We start from the raw sequence: 20,434 nt of genomic DNA on the forward strand, positions 1-20,434 counted from the left end.
GGCTGAAATTTCGCGCGCTCAGGCACGGCGAAATGACAAGTGATATAAGTGCTCCTATGAATATCGCTCTTTTTATGTTATGTTTATTGTATAAATTTACAATATCACTTGTCATATCGCCGTGCCTGAGCGCGCGAAATTTCAGCCCTATCATTTGTGGAAAAAAATCGCTTCTAATTTAAAAACTATTATAGCCTCGACACTTTTGTATTAGGATTTTCGTCTGGAAATGTTCTAAGGAATCTGTCATTAAAAGGACCTCCGGTGGTTTTAGTACACCTTGTATAATATACAGTACAAATTTCGCATAAATTGGTCAGTTACAAAAGAAAATAGAGCGGAAAGTCTTATTACAAATGGCTTTGTGTGTGTGTATACGTGTATATACGTATATGTATATATGTATCTTAAAGTTATCCTTCAACAAGATCTCTCTTTATTTCTTTACATTCAGGGTTGAACATATCTGCTTTTCACGCGCAGTTGAGTATTGTACTGTATATCCGGGATCAAAATTGTTCGACACGCGCTATCGGAAAGAGAGGATAAAACGGCGAAGCCTCTCGTTTCATTTGAAAAGCATCGAGCTGGGAAATTAATCTGCTCGAGATGAATCCTGACACACCGCGGCGCGCACGAAATTGAAACGGGGTCGGGATTTCCCGATCCTTCCCGCAACCCCCGAGAGAGGCAGACAGAAAAAAAAAATCAGCCCCCTAGAGTTTTGTTTGCGTGCCAGCGCGTCCCTTCTACGCGCTTTTAATAATAAAGCGTCGCGTCGCTCTTTTCGGGCCACCATAAGATCGCCTGTGGTGCACGTGGATGAATGAGGGCACGGAATCGAGTGGCCCCCATGCACGCGTGCAGCAGGTTTCCCTACGTGGCATCCTGTTCTGTGTAACTCCCCGTTTCTCCTTCCCTCTTCATTTTGATCGCTTTTTCCGGCCGGGCGTGTACACGTTTTTGCCCGTTCCCTCTCTGTCGTACTCGAAAATGTTGTGTTATTCCGTAAAATCGGCCTCGGATGATTTTTCAACTTTTTAGTTTCAGCCTCCGACTCGTACCTCCTGCCAAAATATTAAAAACTCACAACATATGGCAATTTCTCTTTAAATCCCGATTGATTCCTTTTTTAGTGTTAGCATAGTTTGTAAGAAATATTATTAGGGTAATAACTTAAAACAGAACGTTTTGTACATAATAAATACAGGGTGGTCTCGAACGTACCGGCCGGACTTTGAGATTTTATAGAAAATTGAATTCTGAACAAAAAATTTCCTATAACATGGGTCGAAAAATGCTTCCTTACAAAGGTAGCGCACAAAAACCTCTGAAATAACGCTTTGTATATTTTTCTTCTTAATAAAAAAGTCTTTAAATCTCGAATTCAATTAGAGTGAAACCAATTCTCTTGTAATTCGTCAACGAGTCTTCCGTTAAAATGATAAACGTAGTTAATGAACGTAACAATAATTCTCTAAGCTCGCAGACACGTGGCCTCTTACACAAATTTTCATTGCATCTCGAACGCCTGTGTCGAATAATCAGTTTATTATTTCAATTGTCCGCTCAGTCTTACGACCTTCCTCGGGGAAATCTTTTCATTCCTCGTGTCAGGATTCGTCAAGCTCTGTCAAAACGGCAGCAGCGTTGTCGAAGGGGAGGCTTCGAGCGCCGGTTGATTTTTTCCCCTATTTTTGTTTTCGTTCCACTTTTTTGTCCCCCCCCCCCTCTCTCTGTCTCTCGTTCTTTATCCAATTCGTCTCGAACAGGAGAGAAGGATTGTCGAGCATTCGTGCGTTGTTACCGTTTGTTTGCTCGCTCGCGCGCCGAACTCGTTTCGGGCGTATCTCCCGAGAGCGCAATATCGTGAATCGCCCTCGAAGCTCGCAACCGGAGCGAACACAGCTATTAACTGTTATTAAGTAAAACTGAGATTTTATTTCGAACGCGATACTCGCTCATTTTTCGCTACCCGCTCGTTTAACGGCACTAATGAGTACGTTCCCGGGTTTTATTGGCCATGTTACCGTGACGCGATTTTGCAAGACGAAATGTAAAAATAACATCGCCCACGTGTCCGCCGTATCGGCCACATTGGCTCTCCTGTATCCATGTCGACCACCGCAATACGCGCTTACGATACGTTACGCAACTACCGCTATTGTATTTCCGTTCTTTTTTCCCTTCCCGCAATAATCCGAGTCGACGACTTTTCACAACGCGCCTCGCAACGGCCATTATTAGCGCGTGCTGAGAAAAAGAATATTATTATCATATATTAACGGCCGCCTCGTTCGCACCGCTTATCGTCCGCATCTTTATCGCGCCGACGATAGTCCCCGTACCCGGCTTGTACTCGGATGCGTAAATTCTTCGGATATGTTACATCCGAACATCAGCGTATTACACGAAGTTTCTCACAAGTTTACGTATTTTTCTTGTATCCGCGCAGAAGTGTTTTTCTAGAACGGCGTTCACTCGATGAGAGTCTATCCTTCGCACTGCTTAATATCCGACACGATCTGTTTCGCCGGTTACGTTTCTCTCGCCCCTTCCCCTCTCCTCCCGCAGGAAGTCTCTTTCTTATCTGACGATCCATATCTCTCGTTGTCAGGGGGGATTTCGGGTGATTGAATTCCATCGAGCTTCGAAAATCATTCTCGGTTTATCTGCGATGGCGGAAACGCACGTGACGCAATCTGCAACGAATCAAGAAGTTAGCTCGCTGTATAACGTACAACTGTTTGTGATTTTGCAAAATTGGGTCCGGTGCGCGAGAAACCTGCCTCGAAGCAGCGGGGTGCAAAACGCCGCGGAAACGGCGCAAGTCGCGCAAATGGATTCACATGAGTAGGTGAGTAGGTAGGTAGGTAGGTAGGTAGGTAGGTAGAGGTAGGTAGGTAGGTAGGTAGATATATAGATAGATAGATAGGTAGGTAGATAGATGGTCTGAGCGAACTCGCCGCGCGTAGGTAGATGCTGCGTACAACGAGTACACTTTAACGAGTACACCGTTTGTTCCGAGGCGGACGCACGAGATGCGAGCGCCGAGCGGAATAATGTGTTGCGTGCTGTGTAATCGTCGAATTCGATCGCAGCAATAGAATTGGTAATTAATAAGGTGAAGCGCGGTGACCTGGAATATTTGGGTGAGTGAGGAAATGTAACAGCTTCTTGGAAATAATTTATGAGATCGCAGAGTAAAAGAATTGCGATTTAAAGTGATAACAAGTCAGGGCATAGCGACAATTTGAAGGATAAAAGAAGTTGAAGGAAGAAAAGCGCTCGTTATAAGCGAAGTTGTAAAAATAAGTTAATGGGCTGCTTACGAGCTAATACAAAGATATTAGTTAATCTCAAAATCAATGTTATTCATATTACAAATACATGTAACGTTTCGAACTTGGTTATCCTCAGCAACAAATTCGGAACAATTAGTTTCAATTTTATGTGAGAAGCAGTTCACAATTTTTTTAATTCCTCCGATCGAGGGAGAAACCACTGAGAGCATTGTGGTGTAGAGATTTGCGGCGCTACTGGGCATTACTTGGCATTACTAGGTATTTTTTGGGCATTAGTTTGGGCATTAGGCCTTGCTGGGGCATTATAAAAATAAAACAAGATAAAATAAGATAATAAAGTAATGCCCACTGGGCATTAGTGGGCATTGGTGTATAAGATTTTGGTCAGCGGTTTCCCCCTCGATTCCGATCCTCTGGAGTTCGCAACAATGTTTATAAAAAATATAAAGTGTCAAAATGGTTTAACAATTGATCAACGAATAATTAAATGTTGATAAAATTAAATGTCTACAAATAAGTCAATGTTACAAAATTTTATAAATGTTATAAATCATTTGACATTTGGTAGCGTGAATGTGGTAGTCCATTATTTGATATATTTAACGAAGATCAAGCATCCGATATGTGCAAATCGATATTAAAAATATTGTTTGGTTCTACGATGAAAATGATGAAAAGAAATTAACATTGGAATGGCATGCGAATTAATAATATAACTACTTTTTCATGATTCGGTAATGATTATAATTATTAACTGGGCATTTCCTAGGTTTTAACGTGATTTTGCACTAATCGTTGGTCTTGTATTGTTGAGAAATTATCCTATTCGTCCGAATAGGTTCTTCTCCGCTCCATTCCATCTCACTAGTGTCAGACTTCTCCCGTCTAAGCGATACAGCGCACCTTAAGTGCGATTAAATGAAGGCGATGTTATATAAGCGGTTACACATTCCTGAAGATCTATCACCCTGTCTCGTGAAGTGTTTCGTGGTCGTTGACGTTCCGTACGTTTTCCTGCACTCTGGAACAATGGCAATCAGACCGAATAGGTCCGCATTGTTACTGGTGTGCTTTACGAGCGGCACATATGCTCGAGTATCACCAGGTATGCGATATCCGCCGCATGGCACTCGTTTGGGTTCACCGGCGAAATCTATCGCCGATAAATCACTAAATCGCCGTTGCCCCTCGCTATATACGTAACGTTCATTTCCCGTTCTTTCCGAATTTCTCCACTTTCACTGGCTGAAAATTGCGCATTGCTCGTAGTTAGACTCAGTGCACTCGTTACGTTCACGTTGTATTATATTTTGTAACTACTATGTAATTTGCTATCACTTGCACAAAAATGTTAATTTTCATTTAAATAGGAAATTATATTTTTTCATAAAATATCAAGTTATCAGATAGTCTACGTTCATCAGCCGTCCGACACAGTTCATCTATTCGATTTTTCTTTTATTTTAGCATCTTAATTGTATTAATGGGATTTCATAACATATTTATGGATTTTTCTGATCTTATATTATGGCTTCGATCTACAACACTTTTGTTCAGGACCAATTGATTATGATCGCTTGGTCAAAAACTTTACATCAGTTTCTTTGCTGCTTTTTGACTGAAGAATCTAAAAGTATTCACTGTTTGACCCGAGGGGGAAACCGCTGGTTAAAATCTTGTATACCAATGTCCACTAATGCCCAGTGGGCTTTACTTTATCTGTGGCATTACTTTATCATATTATCTTACTATATCTTATTTATCTCGTTTCATCTTATTTTATCTGATTTTATCTTTATAATATCCCAGAAAGGCCTAATGCCCAAACTAAGGCCCAAAAATTGCCTAGTAATGTCTAGTAATGCCCAGTAATGTCTCAAATCTGTACAACACAATGCCCACAGCGGTTTCCCCCTCGGTTTGACCTAACTAAAATCGTGACAAGGAATATTTATTGTTCTGAAGATGACTAAAATTGCAATGGAAACGTCCATTAATTCTTACCATCAATTGTTTTTTAATTTTAATCATAATTGAACATAGTTGTTTGTTTGACTCACAACAATAATTATACTCTTATATAATATTATACTCGCGTTATACTCTCATTGCCCATTTGTTATTCTTGTACTTTTATTTTTTTATATCGATTATAATTGATCATATTTTCAACATCCATTTGACGTATCTTTCAATCGAGTTGAGGAGCGGGTCTATAGAGTTCGAAAATTAAATTACACATCACTTATATGTTCCAATAATGACATAACTCGTAAAGCTAAGTTTTCCAGAAATTAAGTTTGAATGTTTTAAATCATTAACATTTTATAATATTTTTAAATACGATTTTGACGTAATAACTTATTACGTACGAATAAAAAAGAATAGTTTTTGTTATGTATTAGCTCTTTATTCAGACATATTTTAACTCCAATTTTATTTCATTTGTAACGATACATCGTTTCCGCTCATTGTATTGTAACACGTAAAATTTACATACATAAAAATTTTCAATAATTGAAACACTATTGCAACAGCATATTCCTGAGACCAAATCAAGTCGAAAAGTCCTGTACTACTTTTCCCTTCGACAAACAGTTATCGACACCCTGTAGATTAAAATAATATTTTGTTTTTTTCAACGAAAAGAATATAAATTGTACAGAATATAAATTATAGTTTTTAATTATGTAAATATTAAAACGCACGTTTGTGCACGTTATGTTATCCGCATCTTGGTTGTATAGACGATCTTCAGCCTACGTGTAAAATCGTAGTTCAATATAATCGGTCACTCTTTCTTTTACACCATCCAACGAGTCGTTATTGACAAAGTCGCGCATATTGTAGGTCATTCGCTTTACATATTCGCTCCAATCGAAATTACTCATATCGAATTTGAATATCTCGCGATCCACCGCGTTCATTCGTCCCCAAAGTTCGACCACCGCGTCATTCCTGAAGTACCATTGCTGCGATATAGAATGGTACATCGCCACAAAATAAGTACTTATCAAATTATAGGCCCTGTACCATCTGAAAATCAGAAAATCTTCAGGTGAATTATATTTAGACGAATGATGGTACAGCGGGTTGCTCGTGGAGTGTCTCGATGTAGCTATTAGTGCTCTAACGATTCGCAAAATGTGTCTGAGAGAAAAAAAGAAGAAAGCAAATACTCGACCTTGGAGGATAGCCGCTAAGTAAGGACGCTGAATCATCCACGATGGTTGCGGACAACAAGTGCATCAGAAACATGAAAATCTTGTGCACCCACAGTCTACTATTCCAAACTATGTACCGCAGCCGCATCTTTTCCACACCCGGTATATTTGATCCGTGGGTGCGTACGTGTTTTTTAAACGTGTCCCAGGTCATCGGCTTTTGACAAGACGAGACATAATTGTACACCAACACTCTTTCCGCGACCGACACGACGCCTGTTTCCGCGTTCACTTTAAATTCTCCCTTGGTATGTCTAACAACAAATTTGATCTTTATTTAAATTTAAATTTTGATTATTGCCGAATTTTTATTACAAAAGACTGTCATTCTTAAAATTGCATAACTTATTATACTTAAATATTATAATTGGAAGTGAAAAATATAAGCTTTCCATGCGCGTTTTTTGCGAAATCAACACATTGAATAATTGCAAAGAACAGAGAAAGTTGAAGAGAAAGAAATGCATGAATTTCTGAGATTGCACATTGAATAAAAAGGAGATTGATTAGAATATTTTTCCTGACAGAAACTTATGTAGTAACGTTATTTGTATATGCAGATTATTTATACAGAGTGTTTCATTTTACTTTTGTTTCAAACGTTTTTCCGTATCTTTCATATTTCTCGAAATATTTGCCTGGGGCAATTAAAATAAAATAATGTATATAATATACATTTATATATATTAATTATTTAATATTTCACCAATATTAAATAATTAAAATTCTTTCTAATTCGGTACTTGCATCTGCTAGTCTTTTGCTAGTTCGTGTTACGCGGCCACTTTAAAAGGTAAATAAAAAGGCGACATTCGTTAATAAGTAGATTAATGAGCTCACCTTGCATTGATGTGCCAAGCGGTGGCGATCAAGCATGACGTCACGTAATCAGCCGGTACGAAGTCGAGGTTTTTTTTTACGTGGCTACGTATCGTGCGCAATAGGCCGAGACTCGAGCTGACCAAGAGACCAATAGGCCCGTACACACTGTCGGACCAACACATGATCGGCTCGTTCCAGGTCGACGTCACGTTAGACGGTCGCACGATGCACACCGGCATTCCGTTGCCGTATCGCAGCACCGTGTCCTCCGCAACCGCTTTCGTAAACGTGAACGAGTTAGGCCAGCCGTCGATCAATCTGCGTCCGAGTTAAAAAATGCTCGTGAAAGATCGCGCGCGCAAGATGGGCGGGAAAGCATTCGTTCGCCTCACTTATTTCCAATAAAGTAATGTTGGATCGTAGAATTCGTCGTGGACATACGAGTCCAAGTTCAATTCGTAAGGAATATTTTATTGTTTAAATTTGATTGGCCAAACAAATTCCCCATCTCCCTTTTATCCACCTCGCTTCTTGCGTGATCAATCGCTGTGAAGGGATGTCGAGGAACAATTCAGGTTGTTCCTTCTTGATGAAATAAATTGAAATATTTACGAAATGTCGGAATAAAAAATAGCAAACTTATACAACCCCAAAGTCAAATCTAAACATTATTTACGCGGGCGACAATATTCGGTTTTTTTTTGTTTCATTAGGTGTTTGGGCAGGTGGAGTGGTATTGGGGGATACTCGATTGTTTTGTATTTTAAGACCGACAAATTAAATTGGCGCGCAGTTCTAGTCTCGAATGTAGCTATGATAGGTGGCATTCGGGAAAATAACATTAGACCGTTTATTACGATAAATATTACCACATGCCACAGTGGTCGAATTGATGAGACGCCCGCCTAGTGAGTAGGGAGGTCCAGTTTCAAACCTTAGCTGAGGGGTAATATTTTTCACAACGAATTTATAATAAAATTATTTAGACACTAACACCCTGTCGCGGCTCTGAGTCCTTTTATTCCTTCGAATTTCTAATTACTTTATTATGTCTTTTTATGTCTTTTATTTAAACAATATTTTAAACAAAAACATCGTTTCGTTGAAGTACTTACGACGATGTAAGAGCATCCAACTTTCTATCGTTCAGGATATTCAACAGCGACAATAATTCATCAGTCTTTATTGGTGGGGGATAGTGTTTCTCTTCAATGGATTTGATTGGCGAATGAGCGAAAGTCGTCGATAGATGGACAAAAGCCTAAAAGTGTCATGTTACTTTGCAACTAATCGCGACAACCTCTTGACACTTGATTCTTACGTTACGTAACGTTATTATATTACCTTGAGATCCGGCATATTCCTCGCAAGTAGCAATATGTCCTTCGTGGCCTGCACATTAACGTTTACCATTATACGAAATTTTTGATTGAGTCGTGTCATCATTGCACCGTGAAAAATAACGTTCGTGTCAAGCAATCTATTACGATTTTGCTGGGATAAGCCCAAGTTTGGCTTACTCAGATCGCTCTCGATCATTATCAATTTCTGCAAGAAATGTGGCTGTTCTTCCTTCAACTTCTCAAATAACTGGAAAGTACAATCTTTTTTTTAATTACGAATGTAGCAACGATATAATCAAGTAATTAATAATATTATAATAATCTAATAAGAACCGAGAACGCTAATTTTTAGATCTGAGCAAGATGTAGGTAGCCCAATAATTTTAATCTAATATGTGAATTCCGAGGGAGAAATCGCTGACCAAAATCTTGTACACCAATGCCCACTAATGCCCAATGGGCATTACTTTATCTTATTATCTCATTTTACCTTATTTTATCTTTATAATGCCCCAGCAAGGCCTAATGCCCAGTTATGCCGCAAATTTGTACACCACAATGTTCTCAGCGGTTTACCCCTCGGTGAATTCATATACTATACTGTTTTCCACCTGTTCTGCGTGCCGTTACTTTTGGACATATAACGCAATTTCGTTTAGGTGGAATAATATAATAAACAAAATATGGCTCTGTTGATATCAATCATAAATAGGTTATAAGTCGAAAACAAATAAAAGATACGCGACAAGCATATATGTAAAAGAAATAACTTTTAAAATTAGAAACGATTAGAGACAAAAGTGTACGTTTCGAACCCTTTTTAGGTTCTTCATCAGCGCAAACATACAAGATATCATGATATAAAAAACAATAATGTGGTCAGAAAATGATAAGATACTAAACATATAAATTATTAAATTCACAATGACTCAGCTTCGCATTAGCTACACATTTTACTTGCTTTACATTTTAATGTTTAGACTATTTCATTTACTGACCGGATGTTTTCGACCAACCGATTTGCGTACCTGCGTAAAGATATATACGGTCTGTCTCGCGCGCGTGGTATTCGCTACGCTTATACTTGGTGCGAGACACTGCCGTGTCTCTTGGTTATCTCTTGTATGCCTGCGCTGATGAAGAACCAAAAAAGAATTCGAAACGTACGCTTTTCTCTCTAATTGTTGTAAATTTTCTAGTTTACTAGCATGCCCCTTGCCCCGGCTTTATTTGCGGTCTCACATGCGTGGCTCTCACGCGCGTAGTAAAAAAAAGCTAAAATTTTACAAATTATTAAGAAGAACCCTAAATCGTCACCCCAAAATTTTTAAACAGGAATATCCTGTTTCTGATAGCAACTTGCCTTTTGAAAATTCAGAGTAAATAGTGTTTTTTAAACACGGAATTTATTCTTTTTAAAAAAAAATTTCGAAAGTAAAAGAAATTAACATTTCAAAGCGGCGATATAACAGCATAAATAAAGAGTATTTTTAAAAAGCTCTACCATCGATAGTTGAGACAATATTTTTTTTGTATATTTAAAACTAGTTTTCTCAAGACCTGAATGGAACGTAATAACAATATTTTAGTCTCATTTGAAAGATATTTAATTCCCTACGACTTTTGTTTCGATACTTTATTTAAAAGAGGGATGCTTTCCTAACTGTTTGCAATGTATTTTTAAAAAATGTGATTTTAAAGATTTTTGGGCATTAATTTCTTAAGGAAGCATTTTTCGGCACACGTTTAGAAGAAATTTGTTCAGAATAAAATTTCCTACAAGATCTCACAGTCTGGCCGAAATAATTGCGGCCATTCTATAAGTATAAGTAATGAAAATATAACATGAAAATGTCACAATAATTGCCACGATAATAAAGCGATATTGTTTTATCGTTTTAACGAGTTGCTTTATCTTAATATATTAGACGTGAAATATTTATAAATTAAAAAATTAATCTTACAGGCAGTTCGGGAAGTTGTTGTATGCGTTCACGAGGATTCTTTCCGTCTTTTTCTCTCACGAATACGTACAGCGTCGCGATATTTGGGCAACATCTGTACAACATTTTGCGAAATGCAACAATTATTCAACAGAAAAAAAAAGTTTCGCGACAATTAATCGATTGATAATCTGTGTGCTTACCGCAGTAATTTCTCAATCAAAAGCTTTCCCAGACATCCCAAGCCGACCGTTATAAGGACTTTGCGACCCGAGAAAAATTGTGCTATTTCACTTTCCATCTTTTTGACCTGAGACTCGTCGCTAAAACGTTAATTATTTTTTATTAAAACATCCATTAGATATTTAAAATTATTTGTCATTGATATAAGAATTCCTGTTATAAACATAACTACGTTGATGGTGGGCACATTTCTTTAATCAATGCCTTAGAAGATTTTTTACGATATATAATATTGAATATATTATTAAACCAACTATACATTATAATAGATAGTGTGTAAATTAATAACTGTCAAATTGCTAGTGATAGTTGATATAGAATAATATTGAAATATTCGTACGTTTGAGTAGACATCGCGGTTGCTGCTTTGAGGAGGTCTTGAAATTCTCGATGTCACTCTTATCGATGTTGAAGTTGGACTGCGAACTCGTAATGCGCCTTGCAGAACTGTGAATGTCACAGTGAATATATATATGTATAATAATAATGCTTACAAATGTATTAAAAAATAGTGATGTCATTAGCAAGTTAAATGAAAGTTACACAATGGGTATGCGTCTAAAGTGACTCAACATTTTAGAAGTCCGTCTGCAAGTTTCCATATTTAGTCATTGATGACCAGTAGGTCATTGATTACTTTACTCGGTCGATTTCTACAAGCATTTAAAAATCAAAGATTCAGTAATGTAACTAGTTGGAGCATATAATTGTTTAAGGCTGGTATTCATAGTCCGTTCTTATATTTAATTGTAAGACCATCTTAAATATAGTTTTAATCTCGCTCTTAATATGTTGTAAACCAATCACACAGAGCCCTCCCCCCCTATTAGTATATTAAGATTATTTAAAAGGATACTGGAGTGATTCAGTGCACTTTTTGCACCTTTTGGTCTTAGAATTGTCAATTCACGAAAACAATTGTGTAATATACAAATTATGTGGCTTTTATGTACAGATTGACAGTGTTCGACTAATCGAACTAAATCAAAGAGCAGTATGGTATCATTGAAATTAATTTTAGAAGCCTAACAAAAATCTATTTACTAGGTTAGGTTAGGTTGTAAAGTGTGAATGTAACAAGATTCCTGTCATGAGTACGCTTACGCATGCGCGACTAGGAATCTTGTTATGGCTGTTTATCAGCTGTCAAGGAAAAAGGTTAATTATTCGAACATTTTGGAAATATGCTGAAACATAGACTGTTTGTTTATTCAGATATCTTGTTCCATAGTTATAAAGCGCAAGAATTCTCATCGTTTCTCGCTTCTGACGTCATAATCCAACATGTCTGCAGTGAGTACTCAGGAGCCTTAACTATCATTTTGAATAGAACTAATTGTTACGAAAGATTTTCTTAAGGCCTGTATCCACAATGCTAGAACACACAGGTCTTTACGGATGCTATTGAAAGAAAGGCTAAAAATAAAATGTTTAAGGTGGCTCCTGCACGAAGGAGCGGTTAGAATGGGTGCTTTAGTGGGGCCCCTTTGATTTGTATAAATTTATGTGAATTTTTTATAAAAAGAAATCACTTAATGCATTTTTGCATTATGTGAAGCAATTAATGCATTATTGATCAAATGCATTGATATGCTAGGTTATATATGCACATTTAAGAACATTCCACCGAGGGTCAGAGTCGAATCAGAATAGAGTTGGGGTAAGCGCTCTTGCGGTGGAAATACCAAACTCGAACCTGAACCCTACCTTATAAAATTTTAAGGTTAATGATGTTCGATGGACCAAATGAGGTTCAGTGGAAGCGACAAGAGTCTTTTGTTAGGTTCCTGTAGTGTTGCCAACAGGTTAAATAGTAATAAGTAGCTTTTTGATTTAGCTCGATTCTGTTTTACCTTAAAATTTTATAAAGCAGGATTCAGGTTTGAATTTGGTGTTACCTCCGAAGCGCTCACCTCAACCCGATTTTGACCCGATTCTAGCCCGGCTCTGGTGGAAAAATATGTGATATTGTCAAGTCTCAAAGAGCTGTCAAATTTCCTCAAAATGTATCTTTTGACTTTACTAATAAGTATCTGTTGCAAAGGTCGGTGACCTCATATGCTTACAATTAACAGCACATTTGAATCCTTGTGACATTTCTTATGTCCATCTCGTTTTTTGTTAAGATCTACTTTTTCTATACAATAATATTAATCCTCAAAGTGCTTCTGCGAGCGATCGGCCCATAACCCCTACCCCAGTGAACACCAAGTAATGTTACAATTTACATAATATCAATATTATAATTTCCTACTTAACAATATAAGTGTAATATAACATTGGTGTTAAAAAATACAACTTTAACATTTTTTCTTTATTTTATTTCATCAGCGAGACCAGGTCTGAAATCTCGCGTACTTATAGATAAAATTTACAACTACAACATACTTCAATTTTAATTTTTTCTACTTTTGGTCGGTTTATGCAGGAGTCACCTTAAACGATACGTGAATAATTTCTTTATACCAAGTTTTTCATCAAAATCGGAATTTGCAAATTATTTGATGTTCACGCGAATCTCCAACCCGTACGGCCGCAATCCCGAGACGTTCAGGGTGCACGACGTGATACTACGTCTGCGAAGCATTTTTGCGTAGTCCCCACGTGAAGTAATATCGCTAGAAGAGACGTAGGTGCGCTATAAAGGTGTATCGCCCGTCGTCCGCGAAGGCGAAGAAACGTCGCGAAGAGGAAAAAGATAGGACGCGCGCGCGCGCGCGCAGGCATACACATACTCGATTACACCGTAAATCGAAAGACGAAGAGGGAAGTAGGCGAGACTCGTTGCGCACGAGGACGACAAGGGTGGTAGAGGAGAGCACGGGGGTACGCTACTCTCCCCCGGGGCCCGCCACTCGGCCGCTATTGTCCCCTCCAGTGGCGCGAGCCACCGCTTCTCGCCTACCCCCTCTGGCGACCACCGCCGGGGTCTTACGACGCAGCGGAGGGGTGAGGGGTGCGCGCGTCACGCATGCCTCCTCGTGCTCTCACACTCGCTTCGTCGGGCCGATCGTGCGCACGTGCATCGCCGCCGCCGCATCCTGCCGATCTCGCTCTCTCAGCCGCGATCGTCTTCAGCGTACTCTTCGATGTCTCTCGCAGCGACGCATACCAGACTGTTGGTTCCACGCGAGACAACGATCGCGCCGCAAGTGCGTAGGAAAGTCGGATCGATCGTGCGAATGGTTTTTCTTCAAGTGTGACTTGTACTGGACGTCGCTGATGTACTGACACTTTTAATCTGACTGTGAACACTGAACGTCGGGTAGAGGACTACTGTACGTGTGAACGATTTTTCTGCAGATGTACGATTGTGTGGATCCAGTGCGCGATTTTCATCGGTAAACGCACTCCGGCCTAACTGTCGATCGAGGGCTTCGTCGCAAGCGTAGTGTCGATTTTGAGTCGGAATCCGAAGAGTCCCCTACTATCGGGGCTCCGCGGACGAACAAAGACGGCGAGCGAAACCGATAACAGTGCGCCAAGATAGCGCCGACGTTAGTTACTACTTCCGATCGCTGCTCGATTTTCAGTCTCTATCTCTATGGGTGATGCAACATTGTCGCGTAGACAGTAAATTGTTGGATCAGTCGCCTGTCATCGACATTCGACATCGATTGCGGCTCGATTGCGAGTGCAAGCGAACCAAAGGTTTACGTTCGAGCGAGAGCCTCTCGTTTCCCGGAAAAATCCGAGCGATACAAAGAGCGACAGATAATAGCGCGCTGTCTTCTCGCTGGGTGGACTCCTCGCTCGCTTCTCTCAAGTCGCCTCGTGTCGGCTGACTTCGGTCGCAGCAAGTAAATTCAGTCTGCTTTCATTCGCTCGCTGAGTGTCGAGCTTATTTACATCTCTTTACATTCGTGCGCTCCAGCGTTTTTGCCATCGTCGGAATTCGGTATCGTCGAGTTGAATGAATACCGCGTGCCATTGTACGAGATTCGCTATTTAATTACACAATCATTCGAAAGGAATGTGACCATCTCTGAGCGAATTCGGTTCTCGCAGCTTTCATCTACGACTATGTCGTTTAAAACGAACGATAGTGAATCTAAGTAAGAGGTGTTTTGTATTGTTTTATTCGAGCAACGCAGAGAATGGGAATTCCAAGCCCCTATTCAATGAGCCATTAGTCTCATGAGTGCTCTTCTGTGTTTGATATATAGTTCTTTTGTTACCACGTCGTAACTACGTCGTGAAAGACACGTCGTCTACCTGTCGTTGCTACTTACGGATTATCAAGAGGTAGAAAATTGCCTATGCGATAAAAGAAAACAAGGGATACATTGGAATGTAAGGAACTGGATGAAATCTGACGATGTTATCGTGTTATGCGAAGCATGTACATTGAATTGTAAAACTGGAAAAGAAAGTCAGGAAACATAAATGATTTTAAATTTACTGAAGATGGGGACTTTCTTCGAACAATCTGATATTCGGAAGACCGACTCGTGAAATTTTTTATTTGGAAAAACTAAGAGTTCTTTTAGCGTTAAATCCAATAAAATATATAGTTTTCTTCGATCGATAAAGGGTCCTGTCGATATATTTATAAAAATTTGCTATAAATTCAAATAGCAAGTAACCAGCCATTGAACCGAAGCAAATTATCAGCGCGATCGATGTCTCACGCGAGATCTATTGCTGTTTTCCGACGATAACGATCCCACGTACTTCTTATCGATCTACGTGCGCCAAAAGCAGACGAATCCTGCGAGAAGCTATTCATCACGCGAACACTTTCGGGCCCGCAGGCCGCGTACGCGGTGAACACTCTTATCTCGATAATGGTTATCGAATAGACGAGAGGCGAGTGAGCAAAGAAAAAGAAGAATCACCGCGAGAATCATCGAGCGGCGGAGAGCGACCTCGAGATAAGGGAGGACAGCAACGGGGAGGAGCTCGCCGATTGTAAATTATATTCACCCGCGCGTCGCAGCTGCGGAAAAATCGGTCGAGCGGACGAAATAATTATTGTGCGCGTTTCCATCTCTCTTTGTGCGAGCGTACACGGTGAGGAAAAGAGAGAAAGAGAGAGAGAGAGAGAGAGAGAGAGAGAGGAAAAAGGAGGGAGGATTAATCGCGCCATGCCGATCGCGACGTGAATCGAATGCGAGGTCCGCCGCGTCGTCGAAGGGCGGAGAACGCGCCCGTGGCGCAGAGTGATCGGCAAGGTGTCATCGCGGCGATCGTTCGTCGCCGAGCGGGAGTCGAAAGTGGTGGACTTGGTGGTGGAGAAGGTGGCGGCGGTGGTGCGGGACTCGTCGTCTGGATGCCAGTTCTCGAGGGCGGAGTGCGAAAAAGGGCCGTGCGTAAAATGCGGATGAGAATCTGTGCCGCGACCAAGGAGTCCTACACGCTCCTCTCCAAGAAACGGTAAAGATTCGCTTTTCCTGCGTGTGTTCGATCCTTGGAGCATATATACCTGGAAGGGTCATAGCTCATTTGAACAATGTAGCAGAAGCGTGTCGCTAACGTCTATCTATCTGTGTTTATACGAAATCTACTACGCGCTTACGTGAGATGATAACCGCGCAACATGTATTGTAACACCAGTATACAGCATAATAGGTATATAGTACAATTGACGCATGCGTATTGCGGTAAACGTACAGACAAAGACAGATATATGGCGAGATCAACTATAATCGCCCATGCTCCTTCCAGGTATATGGCCGGTATTCATAGTTTGTTCTTATATTTGAGATCATCTTAAGTGCAATCTTAAGATGTTATAAATCGGTCTGACAACCGTATTGCAATCGACGCATGCGCGTCGCGATAAACGTACAGACAAAGGCAGATATATACCAATCAATTAATTAGAAAAGCCATCAGACTGGACCTTGGTTGCCTGATAATATTTTTGCTGGAATCTTTTTATATACTATTTCCAAATCCCAATTGTGCGCCGATTAGGTATTTGTCGATCTTGGAACACAGCTTATTGGTTGGAGCGGTAAATTCGCATCCTTAAATCGATAAATCAATTTAATATTCGATGCTTATAAGCATCTATTAAATTTGAATTTAATGGATACTGTAAAGAATTTTTATTGCGAAAAATGTACGATAAAGACAGATGTATGGTGAGGTCAACTATAACCGCCCATGCTCCTCCTAGGTGTGTGACCGGTATTCATAGTTTGGTCTTATATTTGAAATCATCATAAAGTACAATCTTAAGATCACGAGATACGGTAGTGTCTCGCGTCAAGTATAAGCGTAGCTAGAACCGCGCGCGCGAGACCAACCGTGTAGTTTACGCGAGTACGCGAGTTGGCCCTCAGATTTTTGGATCTCAACAACGGCTGATCCGATGAACTTCTAAGTGGACTCGATAGCTTGGGTTGGATTTGCTTAATAAAAGTGTTTTTATTTTTCTCCTACGTGCCCCATGAGTGGATATATTGCAATGCAAAGTCCGAATTGTGAAATATTATAAATCAATCGGAGAACCGTATTACAATCGACACATGCATCTTGCGGTAAACGTACACACAAAACAGATATCTAGCTAGAGGAACCAACCACAATCGTTTGTGCCCCTTCAAAGTACCGGTACACCGGAAGAAAAGATTTATTTGGGTTAAACAAATGAGATACGTTGAAGCCATGATTCTTTGAATCTACTAAATTTTTATTTACTCCTACTAAAATTTACATTTACTAGATTTGAAGAAATAGTGATATGAATTCTCTTAAGGCCGAATCAGACTAGCAATTCGTCGACGCGGATTGGATTGGGATTGACGATTGGCGATTGTCTTCTAACCAATGAGAGTCGATTAAGTCGCTGGCTGCTCTGCTCTCATTGGCTAGAGGACAATCGTCAGTCTCCAATCATAATCCAATTCGAATCGGCAATTGCTAGTCCGATTCGGCCTTTCGGGATTCCAAGATTTTCAATCAAATAAAATTTTGGTCAAGGTAAAGAAATAATTTCTTTGAAACTAAACAAAAGTCTGGTAAGGTCAAAATTCTAAGAAAATTGGTTTGATTTCGAAGAAACTTCTTTCTGGGTGTATTTATAGTGAGTGGAAAACCACTGACCAAAATCTTGTACACCAATGCCCACTAATGCCCAGTGGGCATTACTTTATCTTATTATCTTATTTTATCCTATTTATCTTATTTTATCTTAATAATGCCTTAGCAAGGCCTAATGCCCAAACTAATGGCAAAGAAATGCCTAGTAATGCCCAGTAATGCCGCAAATCTGTACACCACAATGCCCTCAGCGATTTACCCCTCGATTCATAGTCTGTTCTTATGTTTAAAGTAATTTTAAGATGTTACAAACCAATCAGAGAGCCATATTAGCATTTTAAAACATTATTTAATTCTAGAACGATCTTGAGACTAGAACGGACTACGAATAACTGGCTCGTATGTTCTAATCCGATCTCGTTCTCGCGCGGCGCGAAGACCCTGTTAGCTCCTTATATCGGGAAATCCACCGATCTCGGGGGAATAATTGCGAACGCTAATAGAAAATCTTCACGTCCGAGTGTGCACGATATCTCTTCTGACGCACATGTGCGCGCGCGCGTCTCATCTTCCGCGTCTCGTAGCTTTTCTCTATTCGCGCGGATGCCTCGTTCCAGTTTGCGCACTCACGACGCATTTAAATGCCGGTATCCGCGTCCCGCGTTCCGATTTCCGTCAAACGGTGTCCGTTCTCTTTTAGCGATACGCTAAAGTCGAGCGCGGCGCAGCGGCCGTGGTTACAGTTAGGGCGTACGACGACCGTACGAAAGCGGAAAAAGAAGACTCCGGTCGGGGAAAGGGGGTGGGAAGGGGGAAGCCGATCAAACCCGTAATCATAATTTACGGACGAAATATTTATGGACTGTCATTTCGTAAATTACCGTTTGAGATTACGGCTCGTTACACGACTGCACTCGTGCGCGCGCGCAATATTACGAGTGAAAGAGAAAAAAAAGAAAGAGCGGGAGAAAGGAAAGAGCCAGGCCGGGCCGTATAACGGATACACTCTAACTTTTAACGTCTCTCCATATGCGAGAAGAATGACGTCGCGAAATTTCACGAGCCATCGCGGATTCGCCAAAGTTGCACCTTCGCGCGGTGCACCGGCGACGTGTACAGTCGTGGACAGAATGGTTGTAATACTTTTTTTTAAATAAATGAGTTTAGGAACGCGCATTTAGATTCTGAATGAGAAATACTAGCTTTGAACTACTACCATCACGAAAAAAAACATTTAGGCACATGTGCCTATTGTATTAGGTGCGACAGCAAACGGTTTGCTGTCGTAGCAAAATATTGAGCTATCACAACTAAAAATATTCGCTGTCCATATTTTACTAAGTTTTAGCTACAGCAGCTAAATGTTTTTTTCCGTGATAGTATAACTGGTATGCCCACTCTGTCATTTGTATTGTTTTGCGTCGGTCCTTTCTGCGCACTCGCCATTATTTTGGTGAAGCCAATGAGACGGATGCTGTATATGTGGTATTTGTATACGTGGTAGTGTGACAGTGTGAAAGGATTTTACACCAACATAATGGCGGAATGCCGCGTGATCGAAACTGAAAAGATCAAAGGACCGACAGAGAGTGGGCATACTAGTTATACTATGCTACTACCATACTATGCCGTACATTGCGTATGGAAGTTTGAAGATATCACCAGGTTCGGATTAAGGAGGGGTTAAGGGGGACTATAGTCCCAGGTCGCGTTTATTAGGGGGCCTCACCCGAAATAATTTCGTGAGTAATGTGGTTCGTTTATGACTTAGATAAAGTTTTAATTTTCTAAGTGCAAGTAAGCGCTAAAAATCTTATACAGAGGTTTACTCTCAAGACCTGGAAGAATAGTTGATTTATAGATTGGAACAATTCATAACGCTGCTAAAATTACTACCTGAGGATTTTTTCTTAAATCGAAACGGGAAAAGTAACGATCTATTAAATCCCTTAAGTCTTGAATTGGATAATCAATAGCGTAAAAACAAATAAAAAATGCGTACAGATCGACGATGCTTCATAGCCGTCTATCATCTTTAGCGAGGTTAGCTGTGGCAACCGAGTTGCTGAGAACTCTGGATTTCTTCTGGAGAAAAAATGTCGGAAAAAACATTTCTAAATAAATTAAACGTGATTAAAATTTTGATAGACTATTGTATTTTTAGCAGTTATTTTTATAAAAGATTTATAAACATAAAAAGGAATTGATTTATACACCTTTTGTATAAAATGTCCCCCTCTCCCCCGCTTTTTTTTATTAAAGGGTCTCCACAAAGCCAACAGCCCCGCACTGAGAAAAAAGTCTAGTAATAATTACCAAATGCATTTAGTTCAGCGTTTTACTGCAATATTTGGTAAGTAATAACTAATATAGTAATTGTTACCAAACGGTTGGTTATTATTACAAAATATTTAGTAAACTAAAATCTTGATGTCAGTTGAACCAACTAAATGGTTTGGTAAATAATATCAAATACAATGGTAATAATTATCAAATAATCTAGATACCACATACTGCCGCGACGCGGCGACGTGGCGACCGCGCGTCTTTCTCGTAAGTAAAAA

The 20,434-nt window shown here is 39.9% G+C and overlaps 2 protein-coding genes across 8 annotated transcripts in view; one reads left to right on the top strand and one right to left on the bottom strand.

The window, feature by feature from the left end:
- The window catches only part of LOC105565248 (rap1 GTPase-activating protein 1-like), a 150,714-nt gene that overhangs the window by 47,061 nt on the left and 83,219 nt on the right, over positions 1-20,434 (top strand). Inside the window, exon 1 of one of the 6 annotated variants that reach the window (XM_012018281.1) lies at positions 13,824-16,256. The exons of the other annotated variants lie outside the window; for them this stretch is intronic. Coding sequence (XP_011873671.1) covers positions 15,991-16,256 — 266 coding nt within the window. The 5' untranslated portion in view covers positions 13,824-15,990. Of the gene's footprint in view, positions 1-13,823; positions 16,257-20,434 lie in introns of those variants that run through there. 6 annotated transcript variants of the gene reach the window in all.
- Positions 5,877-11,328, bottom strand: LOC105565250 (fatty acyl-CoA reductase 1-like). Of its 2 annotated transcripts, XR_001009183.1 has the most exons (9): positions 11,221-11,328; positions 10,841-10,960; positions 10,659-10,752; positions 8,696-8,941; positions 8,467-8,612; positions 7,370-7,669; positions 6,490-6,783; positions 6,014-6,341; positions 5,877-5,914 (listed from the first exon to the last, which is right to left on the bottom strand). XR_001009183.1 is itself a non-coding variant. In XM_012018288.1 (8 exons), the coding sequence occupies exons 1-8, from the start codon at positions 11,232-11,234 to the stop codon at positions 6,065-6,067; spliced, it is 1,491 nt and encodes a 496-aa protein (XP_011873678.1). In that variant the 5' UTR covers positions 11,235-11,328; the 3' UTR covers positions 5,943-6,064. The 2 variants fall into 2 exon arrangements, 1 of the variants encoding a protein (XP_011873678.1); XM_012018288.1 differs by lacking the exon at positions 5,877-5,914 and having other exon boundaries at positions 5,943-6,341.

Source organism: Vollenhovia emeryi, unplaced genomic scaffold (genome assembly GCF_000949405.1).
Source record: "Vollenhovia emeryi isolate VEMERY1.0 unplaced genomic scaffold, V.emery_V1.0 DF939154.1, whole genome shotgun sequence".
Lineage (NCBI taxonomy): Eukaryota > Metazoa > Arthropoda > Insecta > Hymenoptera > Formicidae > Vollenhovia > Vollenhovia emeryi.

Excerpts from the sequence above, each read along its gene's own strand:
- LOC105565250 (XM_012018288.1), bottom strand. Across the intron at positions 6,784-7,369 it reads GCTTGGCACATCAATGCAAG|ACATACCAAGGGAGAATTTA; the intron begins GTGAGCTCATTA and ends ATTTGTTGTTAG. Across the intron at positions 6,342-6,489 it reads CTTAGCGGCTATCCTCCAAG|ATGGTACAGGGCCTATAATT; the intron begins GTCGAGTATTTG and ends TCTGATTTTCAG.